Source organism: Caloenas nicobarica, chromosome 3 (genome assembly GCF_036013445.1).
Source record: "Caloenas nicobarica isolate bCalNic1 chromosome 3, bCalNic1.hap1, whole genome shotgun sequence".
Lineage (NCBI taxonomy): Eukaryota > Metazoa > Chordata > Aves > Columbiformes > Columbidae > Caloenas > Caloenas nicobarica.
Genome location: NC_088247.1, coordinates 3,973,808 through 4,001,764, shown reverse-complemented (window position 1 = coordinate 4,001,764; position 27,957 = coordinate 3,973,808). Strand labels below are relative to the sequence as shown.

The window sequence follows — 27,957 nt, the reverse complement described above, 5'->3', positions numbered from 1 at the left end:
GCAGGGGAGGTGGGAAACAACATTGACTTGATGATTACGTGGCATCTTCATCTCTCAAGCGGATCAGCCTGAAGTCCATGGGTGGAAGACCAGCTTATGCAGTTATGATGTCCCCATGGTTTTCAGCTAACACCAGGCTGTTCCAGGAGTCCTGTTTGGAGCTGGTTTGGGGAGACTGGCTGATAGCTGACTGGTAAGCCTGCGGGGAAAGCTTCAGAGCCGAAATTGCAGGGTGAATAGATGATCCATGGCCAGACACGGCAGAGACTGAGAATGCCTATGGAAAAAGGAAAATCCTGTGAACAAAGCTTCAAAACATAGTGGACCATATGAATCCCTTTATGGGGGGCTGGTGCTATTGTAATAACACATCTATGGGCTTGCTGCAGAGCTCCAGATCACAGCTCATGCATGATCATAGAATCATTTTGGTTGGAAGAGGCCCTTAAGATCATTGAGTCCAACTGTAACCTAAACCTAGAACTAAACCATGTCCCTAAGAACCTCATCTACACGTCTTCTAAACCCCTCCAGGGATGGTGACTCCAGCACTGCCCTGGGCAGCCTGTTCCAATGCCCCACAGCCCTTTGGGGAAGAAATTGTTCCCCAGATCCAACCTCAACCTCCCCTGGCGCAACTTGAGGCCGTTCCCTCTGGTTCTGGCGCTTGTTCCTGGGGAGCAGAGCCCGACCCCCCCTGGCTCCAAGCTCCTTTCAGGCAGGTCAGAGATCAGAAGGTCTCCCCTCAGCTCCTGTTCTCCAGGCTGAACCCCCCAACTCCCTCAACAGCTCCTCATAAGACCTGGGCAGTCTCTTTCCATCTTGTTCCAGACCCTGTTCTTTCCTCTAATTGCATCTGGGGCATCTTGTTCCCTTCTAAATGTCAGAAATGATCGTTTTACCTCCGGAGGCTTAAGATTTCATTGTCCTCAGGCTCTCCTAGCTTACAAATTCTTCCGGGAAGAAATTTTTCCCGATATCCAATCTAAACCTCCCCTGGAACAACTTAGGTCCATTTCTTCTCCTCCTGTCACTTGTGACTTGGGAGAGGAGACCAACACCCTCCATGCTACAACCTCCTTTCAGGTGGTTATGGCACAGAACACACCACTTTATCCTGCAGCTCTCTGTCATCATGCTGCCTTGCTTTACCTTTGCAGGGATTCAACTCAGATTTGGACTCTGTGAGTTTATTCTCCTCACACTGCATTTCTCATATGGCTCAGCACACAGCCAGCCCATGCAGAGAAAGCAGGGTAATATTGCCAAGTTATCCTTGCTCGAGACAAATAAAATCAAATCATAAAAAGGAAATGGTCATTTTCTTGCTACGGGACCTATGTAGCTGTCCAGCTAGAAAGAATTTTGTGTTTTCACCCAAGCTGCTGCTTCTTGTTGTCCATTCAGAACTGCTACATGTCATTAAAAAGCCATATTGTGCTGTAGATATGATGACAAGAATGTGGGTTTTTGCCACATCCCAGAGGACAGATCTCTTACTGTGAACTCCTGGACCCCTGGGTTGAAAAGAGGCAGCCTCTTCCCACAGAGGTTTTGAGGATGTTTTTCTCACCGTGTCTACCATCTCAGCTCCCATCTTTGTCCCACTGCCAGCATCTCCCCCACCCAGTACCTGAGAAATTGGGCTGGGGTGCCCATAGTGAGATGAGAGCCCGGGTTCTGTTTTTATGGGGCGCATTTCCTCGGTGGTCGTGGCGCTGCTGCTGCTGCTGCTGGCGGAGCTGGTGGTCGGGGTAAGACTCTCGCTGCTGGATGGACCTTGGAGAAAGCAGATGGTAAACCAGGCTCTTTCCAAAGACCTTTCAGTACAGAGCTGTGCCCCGCCCCCCGAAAGTTAGTACAGGTAAAAAAATAAAAAAAATAAATAGCCGAAATTGCTTTGCTACTGCTGAAAGGCATTCAGACATCCCTTATTTTTTGAAGAATCAGCCCATTTTGTGGCTGAGTGTCAGACTCGCAGGACACAATGGTCAGAAACACAAGTGCACACGCATGTGAACATACAATAAACTCCTTCGTTCAATGCTTACCTGCTGGTGTCTTTGTTTTGCTAAGGTTCTTTGGCTTGCGCTTCCTTGTCTGAATGCCCTCTTTTCTCATTGCTAAAGGCCTTGGAACCTACAGAACCAAACATAAAAGCGCGTTAGTTTCTGTACGGCCATGAGGTCATCTAGGGGAACATGATTCCAGCTCGACCTCATAGGCCCCGTGAAAGCAAGCTGATTTAATTCAAAGCAACAAGATGGAGCTCAAAGTCATTGATCGGCATTGCTGTGTGAAGAGATATTTCAAAGCTAGAACCTTGTAGCTTCAAAGCTACAAGACATGCATCCAAATGGGAATATATTGGATTTTCTCATCATAGGTATAAAGTGTTTTAAGGCCAGAAGGGAATAACAGCTCATGTGATTTACTTTCCTGTTTAGAAAAAAGTAAGTCTTTCAGAGAAGAAGACATTTTTCTGGCTAATATCTGCTGTCTGGAAAGGTACCAAGTCTATGTGGGGAGACCTCCCTTAGGAGCCGATCCCACTGAGGTAGTCACCCTCATGGTCAGAAACATGCTGGGATTTCTAGGAATAATATATTGGGTTAGGTAAGACTTCCCCTCATCCACCTGGTCTTCCAGCTTTGACCTGTCTCTCATGAATGCTCTTCCATCTACACTGAAGCTCTGGACATCTTTGAGAGTATGGATGTGTATAAAAACCAAGGGAGTAGCAATGAGAAGTGGAACTGGGGTTTGCTATTAACCAGTTTCCAGAGTGTTGAAGGCTTCTGTCTCTGCCACGTGGGTGGCCCCATTGCCACTGACTGATGGGAGAAGGACTGGAGATTTGCGTCCCTGAAGTACCCTGAAGTCCTGCTACATCTTGGACCCCAACAGGACTCTTCTAGATGTATCAGAAATTACAGATACATGAAGCAGCCACTGGCAGGAAAAGATACCTGTGCAAGAAAAGTCATCAGTTGCTCCCATGACAAGTCTACAACCAAGTCTCAGCTGGCATCTGACACCCCGTGTGAAGGAACTCAGTCTTTCTTTGTACTTTTGACTCAGATTTCTTGTTAAAGTGCCTGAATTTAGGTGGGAAGAGTCTGGGCCTAGTTTTGCGGGGTTTCAAGACTTGGATACCAAGGGTAGCTAATTAGTACGTGAGAAATTCCCTGTGTGCATCACTCCTTGCCAATAAAAACATGATATAACGTTGAGGGGGACTAAACCCCGGGGGAGAAACAGCTCCAGGAGAGCACAGAGTTGTGCAAAGAGCCCAATCCCCGACTTGGTGCTATCAATACCCTCCCCACAGAGAGCAATGAAGACGTTACCCCATGGAGTTTCATGTAGAGTCCGCAGGCGTTACAGACGGGCTCTCCCTCGGCGTTTCTGCGCCAGAGCGTGGTGGTCGTCGTGTGGCAGTTGGCACAAGAGAGGCCAACACGGCGGGAAGCCGACTGTGAGAAAAAGCAGAGGGAGAAAACACGTCAGCCCTCCACTGCTACCACTGGCAGCATCTCAGATCCCAACAAGCTCGCTGCAGCATGCCTCAGGTTTTCCTCTTCTCCTGCCCAACTTCTCGCCACAAGGCCAAGTGCAAGGTCCTGCACCTGGGTCGGGGTAATCGCTGGTATCAGTGCAGGCTGGGGATGAAGGGATGGAGAGCAGCCCCAGGAGAAGGACTTGGGGTGCTGGGGGATGAAAGATTGGACATGAGCCAGCAATGTGCGCTTGCAGCCCAGAAGGTAAATCGTATCCTGGGTTGCATCACAAGGAGCGTGGGCAGCAGGTGGAGGTTGGTGATTCTGCCCCTCTGCTCTGCTCTGGTGAGACCCCCCTGCAGGGCTGGTCCAGCTCTGGGTCCTCAGCACAGGACACACATGGACCTGCTGGAGAGGGGCCAGAGGAGCCCCAGAAATGACCCGAGGCTGGAACAGCTCTGCTGGGAGGACAGGCTGAGAGAGCTGGGGGGTTCAGCTGGAGAAGAGAAGCTCTGGGGAGACCTTATTGCGGCCTTTCTGTACTTAAAAGGGGCCGATAAGAAAGATGGAGACAGACTTTTTAGCAGGGCCTGTTGCGATAGGACAAGGGGTGATGGTTTTAAACTAAAGGAGGGAGATTCAGGCCAGACATGAGGAAGAAATTGTTGCCCCTGAGAGTGGTGAGAGCCTGTCCCAGGTTGGCCAGAGAGGTGGTGGATGAACCATCCCTGGAGACATCCCAGGCCAGGCTGGACGGGGCTCTGAGCAACCTGAGCTGGTGCAGATGTCCCTGCTCATGGCAGGGGGGGCACTGGATGAGCTTCTAAGGTCCCTTCCAGCCCAGACTATTCTATGATTTCTCTGCCTTTTTCTCGTCTCACCTTGGTGCAGTGAATATCACAGCTGCCTTTTTCTTCCCCTCTTGCATTTTAGCTTCTGCTCCACTGCCTTTCCACTGCCTTCTGCCTGCCAGTGATGCACAGACATCTCAGCTGTTGTGGGGCATCTCAGATGCTGCCAGACATACCGCCTGAGCAGAGTCCCACATCTCCAGCAAGTCTGGTAGCAGTTAAAGACCCGCTGCATGTGCGGACACCCACACTGAGGTGTCTGGATCTCAGACAGTCCTGCCCTTTCAGGCTCCCAAGCCCTTCACCTTCCAAGCATCATGGCATATCCCAAGAAAACATTATCAATGCCATGAACATTACATACTCCTTGCTGGCTTTGCAGGATGTTGCTCATGTGGCTTGAGGGGGACATAAGAAAAAGAGTGCTTCCAGCAGCATCGTCTTCCTAAAGATAAAGAGGGATAATTAATAGGAATCCCCACTAATGAAGCCTTGCAGGGAACAGGCCTTTTGAACTTCCTTTTCTGGGTGAACTGGTTTAGCCAGGCTCAAAAGGCCACACTAGGAAGACAATGAGCTTGAAGCCATATAAAATGCCAGCTTTGAGCCTGGAAGCAAAGTTGAAGATGGGGGAAGAAAAAGCCACATCCTCCACACCTGCCTGACTCTTCCCAGCATCCTTCAAAGCTCAGGTTTTAAGAGGCTGAGGATAAAGTCTGGATGGGCAGGGGTCATATTCCCTCTTTGCTTGCTGATAAATTTGGGACTGAACAGAAGTGCCAGATATGTGTGAAGATGTCTGTTCCCATGGTGCCTGAAGAGGAGGAAATCTGTTGGTCTTGGACATCTACCCAGCTCTGCAAACCTGAACAGCTGTGCAATGGGGTGAAAGCCTGGGAGATGAGGACCTGACATCTACCAGGGATTTCCTCTGTGATTCTTGCCACAGCTTTCTCTCTGTGTCTTCCCCCTCATTATAAAGCAGGATCAGTTACTCTACAGCAGCAGGACAATAAAAAGTGAAATTCAAGTAGTTCTTAAAGACTTGGAAAAGTGTAAACCCCTTTGGTGCGGAGAAACAAAACACTGCTCTAGTTGTAACCTCAACATGTATTAGCTTCATTCATCAGCCTTTGCAAGTGGACTGAGAGCTTAAAAGAGATCTTGCAGCAGAGGCAAAGATCTCCTCTCACAGGGCTCTCTGGCATATCTCAGTCTCCAAAAAAAAGGGGTTACACAGTGACGAATTAAACCAAATCAATTGTACTGAATATATTTATTCAGGTCAACCAATTGTCATTACTTTAACCACACCCCTACATTGCAACCCTAGACATGTCCTCCTTTTCTTCATGGAAATTCTCTTCCAGAAGGAAAAACAGGAATTTGGCCACTCTTGCAAGATTTCCAGATTGCCAGCTGCCCAACCAAGTGACAAAAGTGCATATATGGGTACACACAGCTCATGCATTTATATTTCTCACAGGGTTTTCCAACGCTGTGCAGAGTTAAAAGCCTCCCTTGCTGCTTGCTCCAAAGGACCAACCCTGGTACCCAGTGGGCCATTCCTGACTACACAGATGTGCCCAAGTCTAACACAGAATCACAGAATCATAGAGCCATAGAATCGTTTTGGTTGGAAGAGACCCTCAAGATCATCAAGTCCAACCATTAACCTCACACTGTTGCTAAACCATGTCCCTAAGAACCTTATATACGCATCTTTTAAACACCTCCAGGGATGGTGACTCCACCACTGCCCTGGGCAGCCTGTTCCAATGCCTGACAACCCTTTCCAGGAAGAAGTTTTTCCTGATATCCAATCTAAACCTCCCCTGGTGCACCTTGAGGCCGTTTCCTCTCGTCCTAAACATGCAGACCCATAAATGAAAGAGGACCAGGGCCTGGGAGCCGGGGTGCAGGCACTGCCTGGCTCAGTGGCTGTGATGTCTAGGAAGGGGTTTTCACAAGAGGGCGCTGGGTGGCTGTGGCTGGTGGCAGCCCTCAAGCTGCCCGTGTCATTTTTGACACTTGCAGGAGATGGCTGGGTTTGAGCACAGACAGGTCTGGGTGCTGCAAAGGGCAGGGCAGGTTGGGGATGGAGCTTCATGGAAATAATAACCCTGAGGAATGTCTTGCTGAGTTCTTGCTGTCTAGAGTCATGACGGCCTTGTGTCTCTGGGGCACAGACTGCAGAGATCTTCCCGAAACCCCTCACCAAAATGGGCAGGGACAGGCAGGATATAAACACTGAGATGTTCCCACCCACCAGGTTCCTCATCCATACCCATCCTGGTCCCACAGGCTTTAGGATGCCCCAGCCTGTCCCACAAGCTCACCCAACAGAGCCAGGAGCAGGGTATCCAGAAAAGGTGGCCAGTCACCATGAAATGACCAGTCAATAAGGACCCTGAAGGTAAAGAAAAGACGGACCGGTGGTTTGGTGGAGCTGCAAAGGGTTTCCATTCATCCTAATATGCCTACAGGGGTGCTAAAGCAAAGACTGGCTTTTGCTAAACCAACACTGTGGTACTGCACTGTGTCCTATTGCTCCTTCCACCACCTGGCCTGCATGTCTTTTCAGAACTAATCTGGACAATACAAGGTGTTGGAGCACACCAAGAACAAGATAACCCGTCTTATTTTGGAAATCTGGATCAAAACCACTTAATTTTGGGCACACGGGGACCCAAGGAGTTGAAACACCACTAGCATCTCTGCCTAGGTGAGGTCTTTTTGCCTCATCCTTGCCTGCAGCCTTGCCCCACATGTGTTGTTGTGATCTGGACTTACCAGCCTCCTCTGAGGTTTGAACAAGGGCCGGTTGATGCCATTCATCTTGTGGTAGAGCCCGCAGGCGTTGCAGAGGTAGTGCCCCGTGCCGTCTCTCCTCCAGAGCGGGGTGGACATGGCCCCACAGTTGACACATTCTCGCCCCTCTGAATAATCGTCAAAAAATTCTGCTGCCATGATGGGAGAGAAGGGAAAAGACTTGGTTAATTAGGCGGCCGTACATTTAATTTCTGGCCTGGTTCTCATTATTTGAGCCCAGAAGTGACATTTCGAGAAATCACCAGCATTCAAATTTTACAGGATGCAAGAAACAGCTTTTCCTTTCTCAAGGAAGCCCCTGGGATTATTGTGAAGAAGAACCCCTTTTCCTGCCATACAGTGTTGGCTGCAGGACTTCTGCGGCAGCAGGGATGCGCTGGGACACAGATACCGGGAGACAGAAATAGAAACCTTCCCTTCTGCTCTGACGTTATCCAGTTTTCGAGACTGGACATCGCCAGGACAAACAGATTGGGGCAGGCGAACAGCCGCGGTTACAAACATGACAAATTACCTGCGACCACGGACAAACACGGACCCACAAAGCAGAATTGCCCAGAGGTCCAAGAGCTGCCTGAGCTCTTCTCTGTGGTGACCAGTGACAGAACCCAAGGGAATGGCAGGAACATGTGCCAGGGGAGGGTCAGGTTGGACATGAGGAAAAGGTTCTTCCCCCAGAGGTGCTGGACACTGGAACAGGCTCCCCAGGGAGGTGTCCCAGCCCCAACCTGACAGTGTTCAAGAAGAGACTGGACAACGTCCTCAGACACACGGTGTGACCTGTGGGGTTGTCCTGTGCAGGGACAGGAGTTGGACTCGATGATCCCTGTGGGTCCCTTCCAACTCAGGACATTCTGTGATTTTATGAATGGCTGCAGAGGGCCAAGGGGGAGAAATGTTCATGTTTCTTCACCCTGTTCTCTGCACGAGAAGCATCTCCTGAACTGCAAGGATCCACATGTCCAACCCCAGCTCAGGCTGCCAGCTGACAGACATCATGGGGCATTCGCGGGTGTCAGAGACTCAGCTTTCGATGCAAAACTCCATCGTGCTTGATATCACTCCCCAGGGCTCGGTGCATTCACCCACCACGTTCCTGGTTCACCCACCACGTTCCTGGTTCACCCTGCACTGGGGCCCAGCTGTGTCTGTGATGTGAGGGTGAGGACAACCACCCTGGGCTGGGCCAGTCCCATCCCTCTGGCTGTGACAGGTCCATATCATCTGCAAGGCCAACACAATGCACCTCGACTGCATCATAATTTGGAAAGATATGGGTCAGCTCACCCTTGGATACGATGCTTTCGAGAAGCCAAGAAATTCACCTAATAAAATATAAGCATCAGCTATAGGTCTTGCTGTGATGTAAATCAGCATCCAGCTGGCATGGCCCTTCAAAGTGTGTGTTCCTGATGGTAAAATAATTGGTAAGAAAAAAAAAATGACAAATTACAGCAAAGGGCTCCATTACTCAGCATAGGCTGGGAATAAACCAGGCTGCGGAAAAAATTCCCAACATACTGCAGCGCACAGGAGGCGTTTGGAGGACGGTAAGAACTTTGCATCAGGACCTTTAACCATTATAGACAAGCATAACATTAACTTTAAAAATGTTTTCATGCATCTCACTATGTTTTCTCCTTGTCCACTCGCTTTTTATACAAGTATCTCAGCTTTCTGCTGGAAAACAATAGTTCCCCAAAGAGCAAACCAACAAAATTTGGCTTCTTGCTACTTTATGTCTCAATCCCATGTGGATTCTCTGATAGCTAATAAGGGTTATGTTCAAACGTCGGCCTCATTTTCTCTTTTCTCCAGGATATTTTTGGAAAATCTGCAGGAAACTACATAACCCTGAAAGAGTCAAAAGATTGAAAAAATTACTAAAGTGGCGCCAGTAAACAGAGACAGAGAGAAAAATATTCACGTGAACCTAATTCTCTCTAGAAAAGCAGGCTAAAAATGGCAAGAGATTACATTGTGTGGCCATGGGGAAATACTAGAAAACAGTGAATGAATGTACCCAAGGGGCTCTGGAGCCAGAAAAGAAGAAATCCAGTATCTTCTCAGCAGCTTAGGAAAATCTCATTACCTTTGAGCAATTCTGGTGGTTTAGGAAAGATGAGAATTCCTCCAGGTGTTTTTTGTACACGTGGATTCAGTGATACCGTAACCATAATGCCTCACTTTCCCCTTTAAAATCACCATTGAGTCACAGCCAAAATCTAGATCAAATAAACTCCCTTTGAAAAGAGAAGGGATTGGAACAGCTGGTCAGGAAAGAACTCATTTCCTTGAAAAATCTCAAGAAATAAAACGTTTCACTGGTTTTTTTTCATCTTAGAAGTTGTTGAGGTTTTTGACTATCACTTTCCAAAGAAAAAGCCAAATTATTTTCACAGCTATTTTTGTCCTGTGAGAAAATCCTTTTTTCTTTGAAAATAAGTCAGTACAAAGTTGTTGACATAATCCAAGGAGAATTTAGCAGAGCAGAGGTAGTCCAAAGGTATCCGTTAAAACTCTTGACCAATTTGAGTTGTGTCTGTGACTAATTACAAAATGCCAGCTTTCCTGGAGATTTTCCCACCAGAGAACCAAAATCTGAAAGTTTTCAATCAAAGGAAAAGGAGAAAATTCCTAACAGTCCCTCAGGATTGTGAAGAGTTGGACAAGCTGTTGAATAAGAAGGTCCCTCAAAATGCGTGTGATAAGAAGAAATGTCAAGTATCATTCTGGTTTTAGAAAAAACAAAACAAAATAAAACAAAACAACAGTGGATGTGGAGTTGAAACCAGGCAAATTGCAAATCTCTTATTTTCTGACAAAAAGCAAATTTGCTGCTGAATCTGGAGTGTTATTTCCTAAGAGTTTGTGTGACATCCAGCTCCACCATCCACATTATTTTCACTGTTGGTTTGTAATCAGACACCACTACAAAGCAGTCTTGAGATCTGCTCTGCTTTTTCATCCCTATTTATTTGAGCTATATTCTTCACTACTTGTTTGGTGTTTTGGGATTTTTTTTTTTTTTAAGTTTCCACGGGATTTGGAATGGAGCTTCTCTCTTGAGGGACTTTCACTGGTTTTAAGTTTCCAAAAATCCTCTTCTGCTTCTGTAGTAAAGGCATTTGTGTGATTTCCCCCTCTCAGCTGCAGAAAAAGGTGATCCTTGCAAGCATTAATAAACAGGAATTACTGGTGCTGGAGACGGGGATGGAACAGACTTTGTTCCCAGGGCACATTGAGGCTCCACGCGATGGGTGGCTCTCCCTAATCGCAGCCCTCGTGGGGCGATATCAGATGGGTGCGTTTCCTGCGTGCACCACCCGGTGCTGAGTCAGAAGATGACATCTAACAGAGTGCAACCTCATTAAAACCATCCCTGGAGCCCCGTCAGAGCAGAGGGAGCTCCTTGACCTTGACACATCTCACCTGGAGGAGAAAAATCCTCTCCTGCTTCAACGTGTGTTTGATGATGGCAAAGGACGTCTATCGGGCACTACTGGATGCTGGCTCAGAGAAGACAACGTAGGCGCAGTGCACACCTTTCAGTAAACAAAAGGGCATTTTGACGCCAGTGGAAAAGTGGAAGGCAAGGGACTGGATTTCTTACTATAAGAGGTGCTGTAATTTCCCAGTATCACTAAACACATGAGTGAAGTCACCAAGGGGAGCTTTCTAAGCCAACCTTCTGGCCACACATCTCAGACAACCCAGCTGCTCTTGAAAACCAAACTGTCTACAAAATAATGAGAAAGTATCACCTGAAAATCATAGAATCATTTTAGTTGGAAGACACCCTCAAGATCATCAAGTCCAACCATTAACCACGCTAAACCGTGTCCCTAAAAACCTCATCTACGCATCTTTTAAACCCCTCCAGGGATGGTGACTCCACCACTGCCCTGGGCAGCCTGTTCCAATGCCACACAGCCCTTTCCATGAAGAAATTTTTCCTAATATCCAATCTAAAAAAGAAGTTGCAGGCCCTGCAGTTTGACACGGATGGATCTCCAAGAGCTAGGAAACCCAAATGTTCCCAGGGTTCAGAGCCCACAGGAACCGTGATCCACCAACAGGCTGAGCTATATTGGGCACAAAGGTCACTGGGCTTTGAGTGCAGTGATTGTTTAATTTGCCACTGTAATTAATAATGGGGATTAAGGTGCTGTGAACTGGAGACTCCCCGGGAAAAAGCAGCAAAGTGTTTTCTTGGCTTCTGTCTCAGGGTTGGAGCTCTAAATCCTGGCATTATGAGATCCCCTGACACTTATTCCTTGTACTTAGCAGCCGGGAAAGGAAACGTTTATTCAGGCAGCAAATTGCCCGAGCGGCTCCTGGAGGGCTCTGAACAATGCGGGGGGAAGGAAAAGCTCCCCCAGTCACACTCAGGGCAATAGTTTCCGTTTCGTGGCACAGGAGCCGCTGCCTGATAATGGAGATTTATGGGTCCATCCGGTGACCTCTGTAATAGCCTTTCTGCTGGGAAGATTTACTCCCTCTCCCAAAGCCAGGTAGGGCCAGCACTGGGACAAGGTTGAGGAAAGGGTAATGTTTGTTGGTTGGGCTCAGAAGGACACTAGCCCATGGCTGGAGTGGCCTCATGTGTGCTGGATGGTCTCATCTTCCTCTGTGAAGGTACAGGTGTCCCAGGTGCCTTTGACTAGCCCTTATCTTGGATACTATCAGTCTTGGGATCATTCTGTCCTTTTTATGGGTTGGGTCCCTGACGCTGGTTAATGCTAATGATCTACTTAATTCTTCATAAGACTCTGCCTTTAGTGCATGAAGGAGCTTCTCACATGAGAGCAGATCATGAAATCTCACTTAATGACTTGGCTGGTGGAGAGGATGGACTGGGTCCTGCTCCTAGACTGGTCATCAGCTTGCTGTATAAAAGGAGGTCTTTCTCCTCTCACACGTACTGTTTATGAGGACTGCAAGGTCCCCAGGGCAGCAAATGTCACTTGCGTCTTGCACAACATTCTCCTAATCTTGGGTGAGGCCTTGAGCATGCTAATGTCAGAAATGCTTTCCACAATGGGACATTCAGTTGCCAGGGAGCCAGGAGCAACTCCTAAGTGGGGTCTGGTAGGGGAAAAGCATTCTTGGATATGGCCATCATGGTTCTTAGCCGTCGGGAGTGGTCATTCACATTGACTACCAGGTCCGCAGAGGTCAACTAGTAAGGACAATGCAGGGCTCAACAAGAAAGCAGATCTGAGTACCACCAGCCAGCCCACACCTACAGGCACTTTTTCCAGCTTGGCTAGGACATGACAGCATCTCTGATCAACGACATGGCCCACCCAAAGTCTGAGTACTTTTGCCTTCCCAACCAGGAGAATCACAGAATTACGGAATAGTTTGGGTTGGAAGGGACCTTCAAAGCTCATCCAGTGCCACCCCTGCCATGAGCAGGGACATCTGCACCAGCTCAGGTTGCTCAGAGCCCCGTCCAGCCTGGCCTGGGATGTCTCCAGGGATGGTTCATCCACCACCTCTCTGGCCAACCTGGGACAGGCTCTCACCACCCTCAGTGTAAAAATTTTCTTCCTCGTGTCTAAATAGCCTCAGATACTCTCTCACAACCATGTCAGCTGGGGATCAGAGGGAGGTTGCCCAGGGCTTGAGTCTGAAGGGTGGCTTGTGCTCCCCTCTCTGGGTCCTTCCACCATCTCTGCAAACCCGAGCTCTTCTAGCCTGACAGCATGCCCATTCCTAGGTCCAGACCTTCTGGGTTTGTTCGGGCTTTTCTTTAGCAACCCTAAACCCATTAACCTTGGAGAGATCATCTTGAACATGTAAACCTGATGGATGAGGACCCAAAAGAATAATAACAGTAAAAGCACCTCTGTTAGAAAGATTTTGAATCCCTCAGAGCCAGCTACCAGTTTCTAAGTTTCTGTTCCCAAACCAGCTTCTAGAAGGGGACAAGGAGCCCTTCCTGCATTGGTTTGGGTCAGACCCTGCTGCATGAGAAACAAGAACCAGGTTGTCTACCTTCTTCTGCCCTCCAGCCCCTTTCTGCCTTTCACCCCCTCTGGGTGAAGAAGGATGGAAAGAGTCTTCCATTAATACAGCACTGGAGTTTTGTTTATAGCTGGAGGGATATTTAATATCAACATTTCCCCCTGCAGAAGTGTCTTCTCAACCCAGCGAAGCAACTCGGCAAAGGAGAAGCTGTCCTTCAAACACCGCCAGGCACTTACGGGCTCTAAACAGACCCTGAGAGCAGTTTTCCCCGCAGAGAAGCAGTTTCCTAAAACAATTTGTTATGATAAGAGGTGAGAGCCACGGTCCTGTGTATACATGAATTTCTAATGGAGTCTCAGCCACTCACAGCTGAGGCAAAGGACATTGGCCCCATGGACACATGGACACTCTGGGATCCCACCCAAGAGAACCTCACCTCCTTCTTCAAGGGGCAGACATGACAGCATGGCAGGGCAGAACAAGATTTACCATTCCCAGGATGGTTTGTCCCCAAATCCCAGGACTATTTCTGTTAAAAAGAGACACCGTGGAAATACTTCCTCCAGTTCGAGCCTTTAGAAATCATTTTAATAAACGTTTTACTGCAGCTAGTGCAGCTGAAAGTCACAACTTCTGTTTCTTTTGAATGGGTTGAGATGCTCCCGTGAACTGCATGACTCCAGAAGCTGAAGCTTCAAGGGTAAAAACCCACCGAGAAGTTTCTGGTCAGATCACAGCAGCTTAAAATGCTGGTTGTTCCGACATCATGGGAGAGCAGGGCTGAACCGGGAAGGAACACAGCAGCAAAAAACAAGGAGAGACAAAAGTAGAAGGGGCAGGGAGCAACTGTAAAAAAAAGAACCCACTATTATAGAAACTAATGGGACTTAGACATGGGGAGAGCGGAACAGTGCCTGTTTGAATAGTGCCCATCACTGGGTTGGTTGCTGGTGGGAATGTGGCTCCCAGCTCTCCTCTGACCTGGATTGACACAGAGCATCGTCTGTACGACTGCTGATCTGCAGGACATGGAGAAGGGGGGAAATTCCTCACTGTTAACAAGAAACACAGTTTTGAGCAAAATGCATCATTGTGAAGCGTCACAAAAAAGGCTCAATGCTGTCCCAGAATGTTTTGGGGTTTATCTGACATGTCTACAGTGGAGAAAATGGTTGGTTGCTCAGTTGGCTGCCCTGACCGAACACCTTTCCCTCTGCAAACCTAAAGACTCAATTTATGGCTTAGGAAAACATTGAATCTACAATCTGGCTGGGCCACACGTCGCTTTTGAAAAGGCAAAGAAAAGCTGTTTTCTCCTTGCTTTGTGAAACGCCACAGTGAGACTGTTCCTTTCCAATGCTTCCCAGGCCAAATGTTTCACGTCAAGGCAAAGGGAACATCGCGTCCCTCCCCTGCAAAGCTCCCTCCTCTGCCTGCGGCAAGCCAAGGTCTATGGCACACACCATTGCCAACAGCCAAGAATGCTCTTTTCCTTCGTGGATGTGTTTTCCCCAGTTTGAAGGACAGTGGAGGTGGAAGCAGCCAAGGGACCAGCTGAGGTCATGTGCAAGACGGACAAGACGGGAAGGTGGGTCAGATCCTGGGCTGGGATTTGAGTTCAGTCTTGGTCCTGCGATGGGCTTCCCTTGAGCGAGGCTTTTCATCTTACGACACTGTTCTTCCCCAAAGAGGAGGAGGAAAGGCTCTTCCCTGCCTCAGTGGAGGGGGACAACAGGTCAGCTTTCAAAGGCCACAGCCATAGATGTGGAGACAAGCAGTGGATGGAAGAAAAGTGTGTGGAAATGGGCTCTTCGCCTCTGAAGCAGATTCAGACAAACTATCTGTTTCGGGAAGGGACAGGAGATGCTTCTGGGGGACTGGCCGATCTGGTCGCTTGAAAGAACATTGACAGCTTTCAGCACACCAGAACCACCAGGCCTGAAACATCAAGCCAAATGGTTTTACCAGAGCTGAGTGGAGAGACTGTTGACCCACATGCTGAAGTACTGTGTCCCACATCCAACAGGCACACAGTCTGCTATAGAGGAGACAGGCATGGGGACAAGAGGTGATGGTTTTAAGCTAAAGGAGAGGAGATTCAGGCCAGATATGAGGAAAAAAACTTTACGATGAGGGTGGTGAAACACTCGCCCAGGTTGGCCAGAGAGGTGGTGGATGAACCATCCCTGGAGACATCCCAGGCCAGGCTGGACGGGGCTCTGAGCAACCTGAGCTGGTGCAGATGTCCCTGCTCGTGGCAGGGGTGGCACTGGGGGAGCTTTGGAGGTCCCTTCCAACCCGAACTATTCTATGATTCTATGCAGAGCCCCCTGAGGTGCTTTTGGTTGGAGTAGTTGCTGACCACCCCTTTGATAGCAACCTGGTGTCCTACAGCAAGTTCTGCTGGCTGTCAAGTTGTGCATGTGTGGAGGTTCAAGGTCTGCTTTCTTTTGCTGCGATGCAGGTCTGATCCCACCCACCAATGTGACCTCCCCTTTCTTACTCCTACTTACGATTCTTACACTTGTAAATATCTGAGGCTCTTCTGATAAACAGGAGATTCCTCTGCTTATCGGCTGTCCAAATATTTTTTAACAAATCTTAGATTAGCATGGAGAGCCCAGGGAATGGCCAGGATGGGGCCATTCACAGCCCGGGGTCTGCTTGGCAGGAGGCACCTGGAAATGGTCTTTCTCTCTTTTGACAAAGGAAAAACAACTCCAGTGTTGAAATATGTTCCATTTCTAAATGGATATGCCCTGGCAGACACTCGTCTTTGATGACTGCAAAGGAAGAGTCAGAGAAACACAGAATGTTTTGAGTTGGAAAGGACCTTCAAAGCTCATCTAGTCTAACCCCTCTGCCATGAGCAGGGACATCTGCACCAGCTCAGGTTGCTCAGAGCCCCATCCAGCCTGGCCTGGGATGTCTCCAGGGATGGTTCATCCACCACCTCTCTGGCCAACCTGGGACAGGCTCTCACCACCCTCAGGGTAAAGCATTCCTTCCTCATGTCTGGCCTGAATCTCCCCTCCTCTAGTTTAAAACCATCACCCCTTATCCTATTGCAATGTCATGTTCCCACCTGGATGGCTCTTTCTGAGTCGGGCACAGGCAGTGGATCACCTCAGATGTGATGTACCCACAGGGGACCACAAGCAGGTGTGCCATGGAGACATGCCAAGCTGCTGCTCCATGGCTGAGCCATGGGAACTGGCCTTATGGCTACTGGGTAACTGATCGACCTTGACCCTGAGCCTGCCTAGCAAGCCTCTGTCCACATTCATATTCTCTCAGACCCCAGTCTAAAGTGGTCACACCCAAATTGCTTCCCAGGACCTGCACCAGGATGTGCTTGTGTCAGGCCGAGATGGTCTGTGCTTGGACCACGCCAGGGACCGTGCTAACAACTGAAGAGCATGGTCTGTTGGGTTGTCATTGTTGCCGTCTGGCACTAGTTTGTCATCAAGCATGACACAGCCTTCACGTGCTCTTGGTTTGCTTGGGCTCATGCAGAGCAGCTGATGATGTGGCACTTAGGGACATGGTTTAGTGGTGGAGTTGGCAGTGTTAGGCTTACAGTTGGACTCGGTGATCTTAAAGGTCTTTTGCAACCAAAATGATTCTACGATTTGACAATTCTATGAGCTGAAACTCCTTAAACTGCAGGAACCCAGCGGTTTGTGGTCATACATCCTAGCGCAGCATCTGTCTGTCTGATGGTGGCCATCTGTCTGTCTGCAGAGGTGACTCCCAGTACCCAGGTGGACCAAAGCCAGGGCTGGTTCTGGGCCCGGGGGCACTGGTGCTGTTTGGGATCATTCCAAAGACATCTGGAGAAGCTAGGCAGATGTACACAGACCACAGAGCCAAGCTTGACTCAGCAGTGGGAGAAGACACAAGGGGCAGGAGCAAAAAGTACCCGGAGAGGTGGTGGAATTTCCATCCCTGGGCATTTCCAAGCCTCATCCAGGCAAATCCACGGCTGACCTCAGCTACTGCCCGTGGTTGTCCTGCTTCAAGCAGGAGGCTGGACTAGAGTTTCTTCCAACCTGCGTTTCTACAATCCTGCAACTCCAGAAAATCAAAGGTGGTGTTTTGTTGTTGTTGTTGTTGTTGTTGTTGTTGTTTTGTTTTGTTTTTGTTTCCCCAGACTGGTGCAGATCAGAAGAAAAGAGATTTATACAAGTCAAATGGGGAAAATCCTACATGTAGTAATACGATTAATTATTATTGTTATGATGTGTGTGTATTATACATCTGTATGTATAAATGTGCACATATATAAGTGTATATATACAAATATATAAAAACTTAGATATTTATATATATACACTTATAGCATTTCCTTAAAAATGCCATTTTAGCAAGCTAGGAGTCATCTCTAATCAATTCTGTCTGGTTTTGCTATTAGAATTATTATTCTGTGGCTATATACAACACAGCTACATAGAATAGTGTGTATGTATATATAGATAGATAGATAGATATACATGCACAAACATAACATACACAGACACACATATGCATGTATATAAAAAACCCTACTCACTTATGTATATAAAACATACATATACCATGTGTAGGAATATACGAAATATATAAAGCATATACTGTTCCACGTGTGTAAGCTCTGAATGCGACGGCACAAATACTGATTATCCTGTGTGTATTCAACCTCCCACCCCAGTTTTCTTTAGCTCACTAATTTAGACAGGCTCTGACTGCACTCCGGAGGTGTTACACTGATAAATACCACTCAGAGGAGCTACGCCTAAATAAGTTAGTCCAGATCCCGGCCTCCCTGCGGGACACCAGCCAGGGACAAACAAAAAAGGTGTTTCCTACGGTTCATCACATTATAGGGGAGAGTCAGTTTGTCTAACCCCTGGCCCTTCTCTTTTCCTCTTTTATTAGTTATTCTGAACGTTAAGTCAACTCAGCCCCCGAGCAGGGTGGGAGGATGGAGCCGATAAAGCATCTGCAAAGGTCATTTCGCACAGAAACTGCAGCCCAGGCCAATAAAACGACAGGTACCGAACTTATCAGGGCAGCATATAACTTGCAGTTTTTCTAACTCAATTGATTGGACTTTTTATCTAAAATAACAGGCATTATAAGATAGGCGAAAGTCGAGATAAGGAGGAAAATGGAGTAGGTCTTGAATCGAGATCAGCTCGGGGACAGGTTCAAACTCCCACACCTGCCCCGGAGGAATCAATGAAAGTTTCTTGGCGTCGTCCGCTCATTTTGAAACGCTGCTGAAGTTGAGTGAACTTTGAGACCGCGGCGTTTATTCTGCGATTATAATTAACCTGCTCACCCGTTGTTATTGATTTCAAGCAAAGGGAGGGAGGTGACAGAGTCTGACTGGGATGTTGGGTTGGGGATAGAAACGGCTGAGCCGGGGAGGCAGATACTCCTGCTGGGGTGAGACCATTCCCCATCTGGAGGCAAAGGGAAATGGGGTACAAGGGGGATTTCACCCTCCAGCTTATGGTCCTGCTTGTACTGGGATCTGGGAAAGGCCTCGAGGCCAGATCTTCACATCCAGAGGGTACGGGTAAATCACAGAATAATGGTTTTAAACTAAAGCGGGGGAGATTCAGGCCAAACATGAGGAAGAAATTGCTTCCACTGAGGGTGGTGAGAGCCTGTCCCAGGTTGGCCAGAGAGGTGGTGGCTGAACCATCCCTGGAGACATCCCAGGCCAGGCTGGACGGGGCTCTGAGCAACCTGAGCTGGTGCAGATGTCCCTGCTCATGGCAGGGGGGGCACTGGGGGAGCTTGGAAGGTCCCTTCCCACCCAAACCATTCTATGATTCTATGATCTGCCCCACTGAAGCAGTGAAGAACCAAATGTGGGAAGCCCTTGGAAAAAAAGCCTCAGTCATACCCAGGATCCAGGGCATCCTCCCAGCCAAGAGGACCGCAAGGAGGTGACATCCCCCAAGCCATCTGCCCCTCTCATGCTCCACATCACCAAGAGATGTCCCAACTCAGCATCCTTCCCAGCAGCCCATCCCCGAGCAGCCAGCCCCTGGGGCCAGGCCTCCCTTCCCAAAATAACCTCAGACATCTGGGGCCAAACATGTCATTCGGAGGAGTCCTGATGTCTGGGGCTCACCATCTCGCTCATTTTCTATAACTCCAGCTCTGCACATCCTGAATATTAAATAACGATGGCTCCCTGGCTTGCAAACCCAACAGCCTGCCTTGGAAATTTATAGGAGTTTAAATAATAAATATTCAGTGGTTTGGGTTTTTTTTTCGTCTGTTCTAGGGTTTCAGCATGTAGGAATCAGAGTTTCCCAGCTTTTATCTTGTCCAGAAAACCTTCTCCATCCCTTCCTGTAAAACCAGAGCCCTGCTGTACGATAACATGACTCCAGAAGCTGCAGCTTGAAGGGAAACCGAGGCACATGGAGCCACAACGGCCAGAGACGAGCACAGAATCATAGAATCATAGAATCATTTCGGTTGGAAGAGACCCTCAGGATCATCGAGTCCAACCATAACCGAACTCTAGCACTAAACCACGTCCCTAAGAACCTCCTCTAAATGCCTTTTAAACCCCTCCGGGGATGGCGACTCCACCACTGCCCTGGGCAGCCTGTTCCAATGCCTGACAACCCATTCCGGGAAGAATTTTTTCCTGAGAAGCAGATGAGAGGGAGATGTCTCCCAAAATGTTCGGAGATGTTTGCAGAACCAGAGGAGACAACTCGCTCCCCCGGTTCTCAAGGCCAGAGGACAACCTGGCATTTGCTTAAATATTATAGATGCAACCAGAGAGCACCGTGCGAGCGGGAGCTGTGAAAACAATTTAAAAAAATATATATAAAAAGGAAGAATTGGCAAAATCTTGCTCTGAGGGAGCGGTGTGGTCTCCTCCTTCCCCCTCCAGCTCCATCTCTGCCCCACTGGGCTTGGTTTTAACCTTTTAGGAGAGCCTGACGGCAACAGCCCTACCCCGGCACCCTGTAAATACACGACGATGGGGATGGAAACATCAACCGGAGGAAAATGCCTGAGTTCTGGGAAAAAAAGCAAGATCACGCAGCGACGTCCCACCGCGGGACCTCTCCTGAAATGCTCCCCCTCGGCAGACACCGACCTAATTCCCAGGGATTAAGAGGAAACTTTTCCAGGCGGTGATTTTTGTTATCCCAGATTCAGCAGCATTCGGTACCAGTCCCTGCTGGAAACGGGAGAACTGCCCTCACTCCACCTCTGCTGCCACTGGAAAACTTGGTTTTTTCCCTTGACTTTCTATGAATTTTGTTTTCTTTCACAAAAAAACCACCCAAGTTTCCGAGTCCGTTCCCAAGGCTGATGCGAGCTGTTTGAGCCCAGCTGGCTCTGATAAGGGAATCACCGGCTTTACAGGTCACTAAAAATAATTTAAAAAAAAAAAAAAAAAAAAAAGCACAAATCCCTTCATCCTGCAACACATAAACCACGAGTCCATTTTTCAGGAAGCAAAAAGAAAAGTTCCACTGATTTTGAACCTTTACCTCCCCAAGCAAAACTGGAGATCCCCATATAATTTGCGTTTCTTCCCCATAGAAGCTTCTCGCATGGGCCTGATCCTGTGCCAGCCCCAGGCGAAACTCCCTTTGCTTTAAAACAGGCATGGTTTCAGCTCCGAACAAGCAAAGTGGGGTTTTCTAGGGTTATATTTTTTTTCATAGCCCATACTGAATCTTTTGTTCCAGGACAGCCTGATCCTGCAAGCCTTGTCTGGACAAAACAGAAGGATTGGCCTTAGTAATAAAGAAAAAGAGCAAAAAAACGTGGGAAGGACCCAACTTTGCCAAAACCCAGGCAGAGGGTGCATCCTACATTTAGGTGTCCACTTAATTAAACAAAAAAAAGCCCTCTGTGCCAGCAAATAACTGAGAAAAAAAATAATTACCGGGCGCTTCTTGGAAAAGAAAATAATTATTTTCGCTTCCAGTTGACACTGCCCCAAACTTGGCTTTAAAATCCAGACCTTGCCAAAATCTGAAGACTGAAATATTTCAGCGTTGATAGCAGGGTCAGATCCACGTCCAGCTTGGAAAAATCTGTGCCCAGCAGACCTGCCCGCCCCTGCGTTTTTTGAGACGAGAAAATCCAGCTCCGGTTTATTATATTGGAAAACGAAAATCGGCACTGGGCGCCCCGAGTGTTTTTTAAAGGGTGCAATATAGCAAAGGGAACACTGCAAGCTCCAGCATACCCTGCAGCAAGCAACCTTGAGAAAAAATGCAAAGAGAAAAAATAATAATAACATTTCTGCCATACGAGACCTTACATCGACATTGCTCGGCGCGGCAGAAACGTGAAGGTTTTCAAAAGAGTCCTTAATTCCACTTGTACCAGCCGCCGCGAAGGCAACGATGATCGAATTATTTTCAAGCGCTGTCACGCACGTGTAAGCACCCGTGTCTAAAGACCTCACTGCTCAGGCATGGCAGATAATTGGGTTTAATTTGTCATTACGGATGTATTTACAGCTTGGAGCGGTCACCGTGACCGATGATGTAGGGAAGACTTGTAAAGGCTGGAGAGATTTTAATATTTTGCCGTAATGCTGGACGTTATAGCCAGCTGCAAAGTTTTTGCCCCGCAAAGTTTTCTGCTTCCCCCCCAAAAAATAAAACCTCAATCCAACCTTATAATGAAATTTGCTTTTATAATCGGGCTTAATTTTGGAGGTAAGAGCACGTTCTCACGTATTTCCCTGGTTATTCAAGCAGCATTTCACACTCGGGCACCAAAAGCGTATTTACACCTTCCTGCCAGACAGCAGCGTGAATTCGGGATCCATCGACAAGGTGAATATTCGGCATTTCCAACCTCCTTTTCTGCAATCCTCCAGCCATAATTACACACATCCCCCCCAAAAAAAGCAAACCATGTCCCTAACAACCCAACCTTGCCATTATGACCGAGGGATTTCGGCAGCATAATTGCGTTATTTAGTGATCACACGTCCCGGTAACATGGGGAGAGCGCGGCTGTCCCAGCAAAAAAATCTGCATTTCTGCCCTCCCAGCGTGAGCAAAACCGGCCGCTTTAAGCTCACAATCGGAGCTCTCGCCACAATTCCCCGCCTGGATTCGCAGGCAGTGGTGAGCCCCAAATGGGAGGCAGACGCTTCGTTAAGTCTTTTTATAATAAAGCCACAAAAGCCTCGAAGGACCCGAGACATTCGGCTGCATCCCCTAAATTTCCTCTGCCTTGTTCCTCCCGGGAACATCGCCGAGCAGGGGGGAGATCCCCAAATAACCCATTTCTGCACCTCCTTTTCTGTAAGGAAATCGTAGTGAGGGAAGGACACACCGGGAATTTGGGAACAAAACCTCTGAAAGACGATATATTGTATTTTCGCCTCTTTTTCCTATGCATGCAAAGCTCTGCAGGGCTGGAGGAGCAAAACCTTCAGCCCAGAGCCCTGTGCTGATGAGAAACAAGGTCTCTGCAGGTTTTGCAACTACACTATCCATTTTTTTAAAATTAAATTTTCCTTAAAAATTATATTTTTGCATCTTAATTTTAACTGCTTTTGCACATATCCTCCCCCAGTGCTGCTGACCTTCAGGCACAAAAACTTGCCCAACTCCCTCTACTGCAGCTTTTTCACCCATTTGGGGATTTTATTTGCCATTTGGTGCTTTGTTGGCTTTTTTTTTTTTTTTTTGAGGCACCCTTAATTTCTCAGAGCGAGATGTTTTGCCCATTCAAAATACCCAACCGTGTTTGGAATAACCGATTTTGGGGAGCTCCTCTGCCTGCCGAGAAAAGGTTTCTCCATCATCAGAAGAGAACAGAGACAGCAGGATTGGGCCTGATTTCCTTTGGGAAACACCGCCCGATAAATGCTCGTCTGTTTCCAAGGGTTTTGCCTCTTTCCCCTAAAATTGAGGGAAATATATGTGGAAAAAGCAAAATATTGGCTGTGTCTTAAAAAAAACCCCAACCTGTTATTGTTACAGGGATAGAGACACATACGTGAGTTTATATGTGGAGGAGAAAAATAATTAATCCTCACTCAATAAAGTCTTGGATTTAGTGCCACTACACACTCCCTTAAGTTCTACTGCTTTACAAAAATTCACAGGCACTTATAACGTATTATATACCACACCATATGCAGCATATGCATTTGTATTTGGTCATAAAGTGCAGTTTTCAGTGAAGTTTTCTATTCAATTAATAAGGATGATATAGTGCCCGTGATGGTGATTTTTAAATTATTTATTATTTTTACATTATTTATAATTTAAAATAAACTGTCTGGGGACTTGGGGGAGGGGTGTAAAAAAGTTGTGTGTTTGAGCTCGACCTTGTATCTCTTAATTCTGTGGGTTTCATCCTAAATCCCAGACTGGCCGGTGACAATTAAATTAGGCTGGAGAGCAGAAGGCGACTTGAAACCCATGGCGGGGGCCAAAGGCGACGTTTTCCCCCCGAGGTGAGAAATGCAGCTGCTTGCAAAACGGGGGATGTAGGATCCCGTGCAAAATGCGGACACGTCCTAAGGTCCCTTCCGTCCATCCTATGGTCCCTTCCATCCACCCTATGCTCCCGTCCCTCCGAGGACAGGGACAGCAGAGATGCTGGGCCCTCCCCATCACCCGCTGCCCCACGGGGAGATGTCACCTTGTCCTTAGGTTTGTGGGGAAGGTCAGGAGCTGCTTGTGGGGCAGAGAGTTGTGACAAACGCCGATGAGTCACTGGAAATGCCGGGCATGGGTTGAGGGGGGATGCTACGGGACAAATCTCTTCGCATCCCTATGGGAAAGCTGAAGATCTGGTTCACAATCTCTCCCCCACCAGCAGTGGAGAAGACATTTTTCCAAACCCAGCGTCTGCTCCGGGCTTTGATCTTCCCAGATGCTGCTGCCGTGTTCAAACAGCGAGGAACTCAGACTTATTTAAAACAAAATGCAAGCACACATCAGAAATACCCGCAGTGACTTGCCCTGATTTACTTGCAACCACATCAACCTCCCTGATGGCACTGCAAAAAAACCTCCAAACCTCGCTGCTTTTATTTCCTTTTTCCTTTTTTGAAAAAAAAAAAAAAAAAAAAAAAGGCAAAATTGCAGAGGTTGGGGACAGCAAACCAGGATCTGACCCCCCATCCCCAGCCTGGAAACATCCAGGAGGCAGAAGCAGCAACGGGCTGGATGCATTTGGGCTCCTCTGCCGCCCTCCAGACCCACTCCCTTCTGCCTGGGGGAAGGGGAAAGGGGCAAACTGCTAATTTTAGGACAGATTTCAAGTGGGTTTTGGCTCTGGCGGGGAAGCCTCCTGAAAGGGGACGTTGCAGCGGGTCCTTTTCATGCCTCGTTAAGTCAGGAATTCACTGTAACGCCACCCCGGGCAATGCCTGGAGCAAGTTCACGGCCTCGACTGCAGGGTCTGATCCTGCCCCTCGGGATAATAAAATAATTCACCAAACTTACCCTGAAAAGCTCAAATTTGGCATTTTGAACTCACACCGGCGAGAGTTTTTCCAATATTCCTATGTGATTTATGCACCCATCCTTCCCACTTTGTACCACAGAGCTTCACTGGCACATTTCAACCCAGGCCAAAATTCCTCCCATTAGAAAAAAACAGTAAGATCTTTATTTTTTTTTCTAGTAGAAATAAATATCTTCTTGCTTTTTCCATTTTCTACCATCTTTGTATACGGTTTCGCTAAACTTCTTTCCCTAGTACATTGCTTTACAGTGGGAAAAAATGCCATGCCCAGTTGCATAATCTGCAAATCAGCTGCACCTGCATAGACTTCATCTTTATTGTTGAAAAATTATAATAATTCATATTCTAATGATCCCTGGGGTGCTGTGCAATTAGCACTATCCAAAGGTGGTGGTTCTCCAGGGAGCAAAATCACCGGAGAGAAATGCGAGCGCTGCAAATATCACTTGATTTACTAAATCGAGTGATTTATTAAATCGAGCCTTGCACGAAGAATTGTGTTTCCACCTTGAGGTTCCTTATTGTACAGAGAATATAAATACCTTTAGACCTAAGGAAAGGCAAAGGAGGGAATTTGGACTCCACTGTGCCAGTGGCCGCTTGGATGCTGAGCCAGGCTCGGACGTGTCTGTGATGGGCACAGTGCACAATGGTGTTTCCCACCCACTATATAAGAAAAACTCACCTTCTCCCCGCTCAGAAACCACCGGCCAGGCTTGAAATACTTCATCCAACCCCATCGATACCCGCAGCCTGTGCAAAGCATCGTCCCGGCGTCGAGAAGGGACCCGGCTGGGAACAGCCCAGCAGCGGCCGCGTCCCGATGCCGGGAGAAGAGGGAAAGGGGCAGGTCTGGACATTAAACCTCTTGAAATCCCCACGGCCATTTTAATCCTGAATTTAAAACTCACCAGCTTGTAGGCAGTTTCTTTCTTCTTTTTTTTTTTAAGCCAAAAATTAGCGTATTTTACTTAAACTCAAGCACCATCTCCACATTCATGCAGACGTGTAATCAGACCCACGCTAATAAACCCCCCGCGAAGCGGCACCGTGAATCCAGCACCCGAATTGGGACCTGGCGATGGAATGGGACTCTCGGCTCCTTCCTCCTTCATTAGTGACCACTAATACCTTCTGGACTGGCTCAACACATCCTGGCTTCCCAGTGCTGTTTAAGAGCCCAGACAAAAAAACACTTTTTGCCATCGAAAGGCAGAGACCTGCAACACAAACCGCTGCTTAACACAGGGTTTGAAACCCCAAAATCACTGTGGTCGATCTCCGGCACGTTAAAAACTGCTGGGTATTTCTACAGCTGCAATTCTTCATTTGCGTTAAGTTGGTTTTAAGTTATTTTTACTCCCAAGAAACCTTTTGAGACCACTTCAAAAACGCGACATTTTTTTCCCCAAGGAAGAGGTGTCAAGTATAGTCAAGTATAGTCAAGTATAAATGCAGATATGTCCTTGTTGATAATATTCAATCATTACTTCATTATTTGATTCATCCTGCTTTTTTCCTACGCTTTCTACCTTCTCAGGGCTTCCTAAAAACATTGCCTGCTTGGCCAAAACTTTACCCTTAAAGATAAACTCTTCCCTATTTTAAGCAATTTCATAACACCCGAAGAAAAGCAAAAGGCATTGGCAAGGCCAAGCCTTCACCGACGCCCAACTTTTCTTTCTTTAACATCTTAAAATAACGCTAAAGACAAAGCCAATTGTGCTAGACACTATGGAAAAATTACCCTCCAAAATTCAGGCTAAAGAACGCAATCTTAAAACGTATCAGCAGACAAATTTGAGTCATTTTCTTTGTTAACCCCAACCTCAAAGCCGATAGAAATACCTTCACGGAGAGAAGTCGAGGAGGAAAAAAAGGGTTTATGCAACTGCGGTACAAAGATGTGTCCCGCATTTCTCTCCCCCTTTCTCCCTCTTCTGCTGTATAAAATAAAAAAGTGATATTTTAAGCCATTCAGGCCAACCTCTGGTCATAGTACTCAGGGGTACCTAATGAAATGAAAGACTCCAAGATTGGAGCTGAGAATTTTTTGGGGCAGGGAGACCATGAAATAGAGGGTTGAGTCATCCATATGTGCCTGTGAGTTCCCCAAAAAGCGTGACAATGAATGCAAACTCATTTCTTTTCCTCCTTCTTCATTGTATCTCCCCCATCGGCACCGAATTTCCCTTTGCTTTCCTTTTTTCTAGTCTGATCAACCTTTCAAAATTAAAAAAAAAAAAATAAAAGGCATAACATGAAACAGCCCAAAGGGAAGATCTGGGCTTCACGGGCCAAACTCTTGATTTCTCCATTTTCCAAACAATTTTCCCCATTTTACGCCTAAAGCGAGCCTGGGAAGGGGCTCCCTGCACATCCACAGAGCAGCGTGGTCCTGCACATCACGGTCATCCCAGCTGCAACCCCTGGAACCCCTCGGAGCTGTTTGTGGAGCCGACCAGCTCTTGCACATCATTTCAGGCCTACCCTAAATTATATATATATATATATATGTTTGTTTTTGTTTTTCTTTAAACTGTGGTCCTTGAGGACATTTGGAAATGGTGGTTTCGCAGAGGAACTGCGTGTACACGGCGGTAACCACAGCACCGCGGGGACCCCCGTGTTTGTCAGCCACGTCCCGAATACGCCAAATTTCTCCCCCTTGCCCTTCGCGCCTCCTCGCCGTACACAAAGAGTGGTGTGCGCACAAAAATTTTGGGGGGGGGGGGGTGTGCTATGGAGTGAAACCCTCCCTCCCCATTATCCCAACCCTGGCTGCGCTCACCTATGTTGGCGTGGCGGGCGGCCGCGGGCGTCCCTCGGCTCTGCAGGTTGTGCAGCATGGGGCTGTCGAAGGGGGAAGAAGTCCAAGTCGTGGCCATTTCGGGGCTCATATAAGCCGGGTACGGGCTGGAATAGGAGCTGCCGAAACCCCTGCCGTACTGCTCCCTCCCGTTGGCAGAAAGGTTCAAGGAGCTGCTATAAGCCGCCGCGGCTTCCCGGGAAGAGGTGGCAGGGATGGGGGTGCTGGTGGAGAAGGAGAACCGAGGTGACACAGGAGGGTGAGAAGATCCGGGGTTGTAAGCGGCGTTTTCGGCTCCGGGTTGCGTCCAGATGGAGTGGCTGGAAACGGGGCTGCCTTGCTGGGAAGAGCCGCTGCTCTGGAGGTAAGGCAGGCTGGGGATCATGGAGGTGACCCTCGTGGTGGGGACGTAGACTGGGGACGCTGCGGCCGCGCTGTGCATGAAGCCACCTGCCCCCTCGTAAGCCGGAGGGCCGGGGTTAGCTGCCATGGCTAAACTCTGGTACAT

The 27,957-nt window shown here is 47.9% G+C and overlaps 1 protein-coding gene across 2 annotated transcripts; it reads right to left on the bottom strand.

Annotated features, from left to right (window-relative positions):
* Window positions 1-94: 94 nt before the first annotated feature.
* Window positions 95-27,957, bottom strand: GATA4 (GATA binding protein 4). 2 transcript variants are annotated; one of them, XM_065632022.1, is made up of 6 exons: window positions 27,432-27,957; window positions 7,145-7,314; window positions 3,351-3,476; window positions 2,052-2,139; window positions 1,634-1,779; window positions 95-277 (listed from the first exon to the last, which is right to left on the bottom strand). In XM_065632022.1, the coding sequence occupies exons 1-6, from the start codon at window positions 27,955-27,957 to the stop codon at window positions 95-97; spliced, it is 1,239 nt and encodes a 412-aa protein (XP_065488094.1). The 2 variants fall into 2 exon arrangements, with proteins under 2 accessions (XP_065488094.1, XP_065488096.1); XM_065632024.1 differs by having other exon boundaries at window positions 7,145-7,311.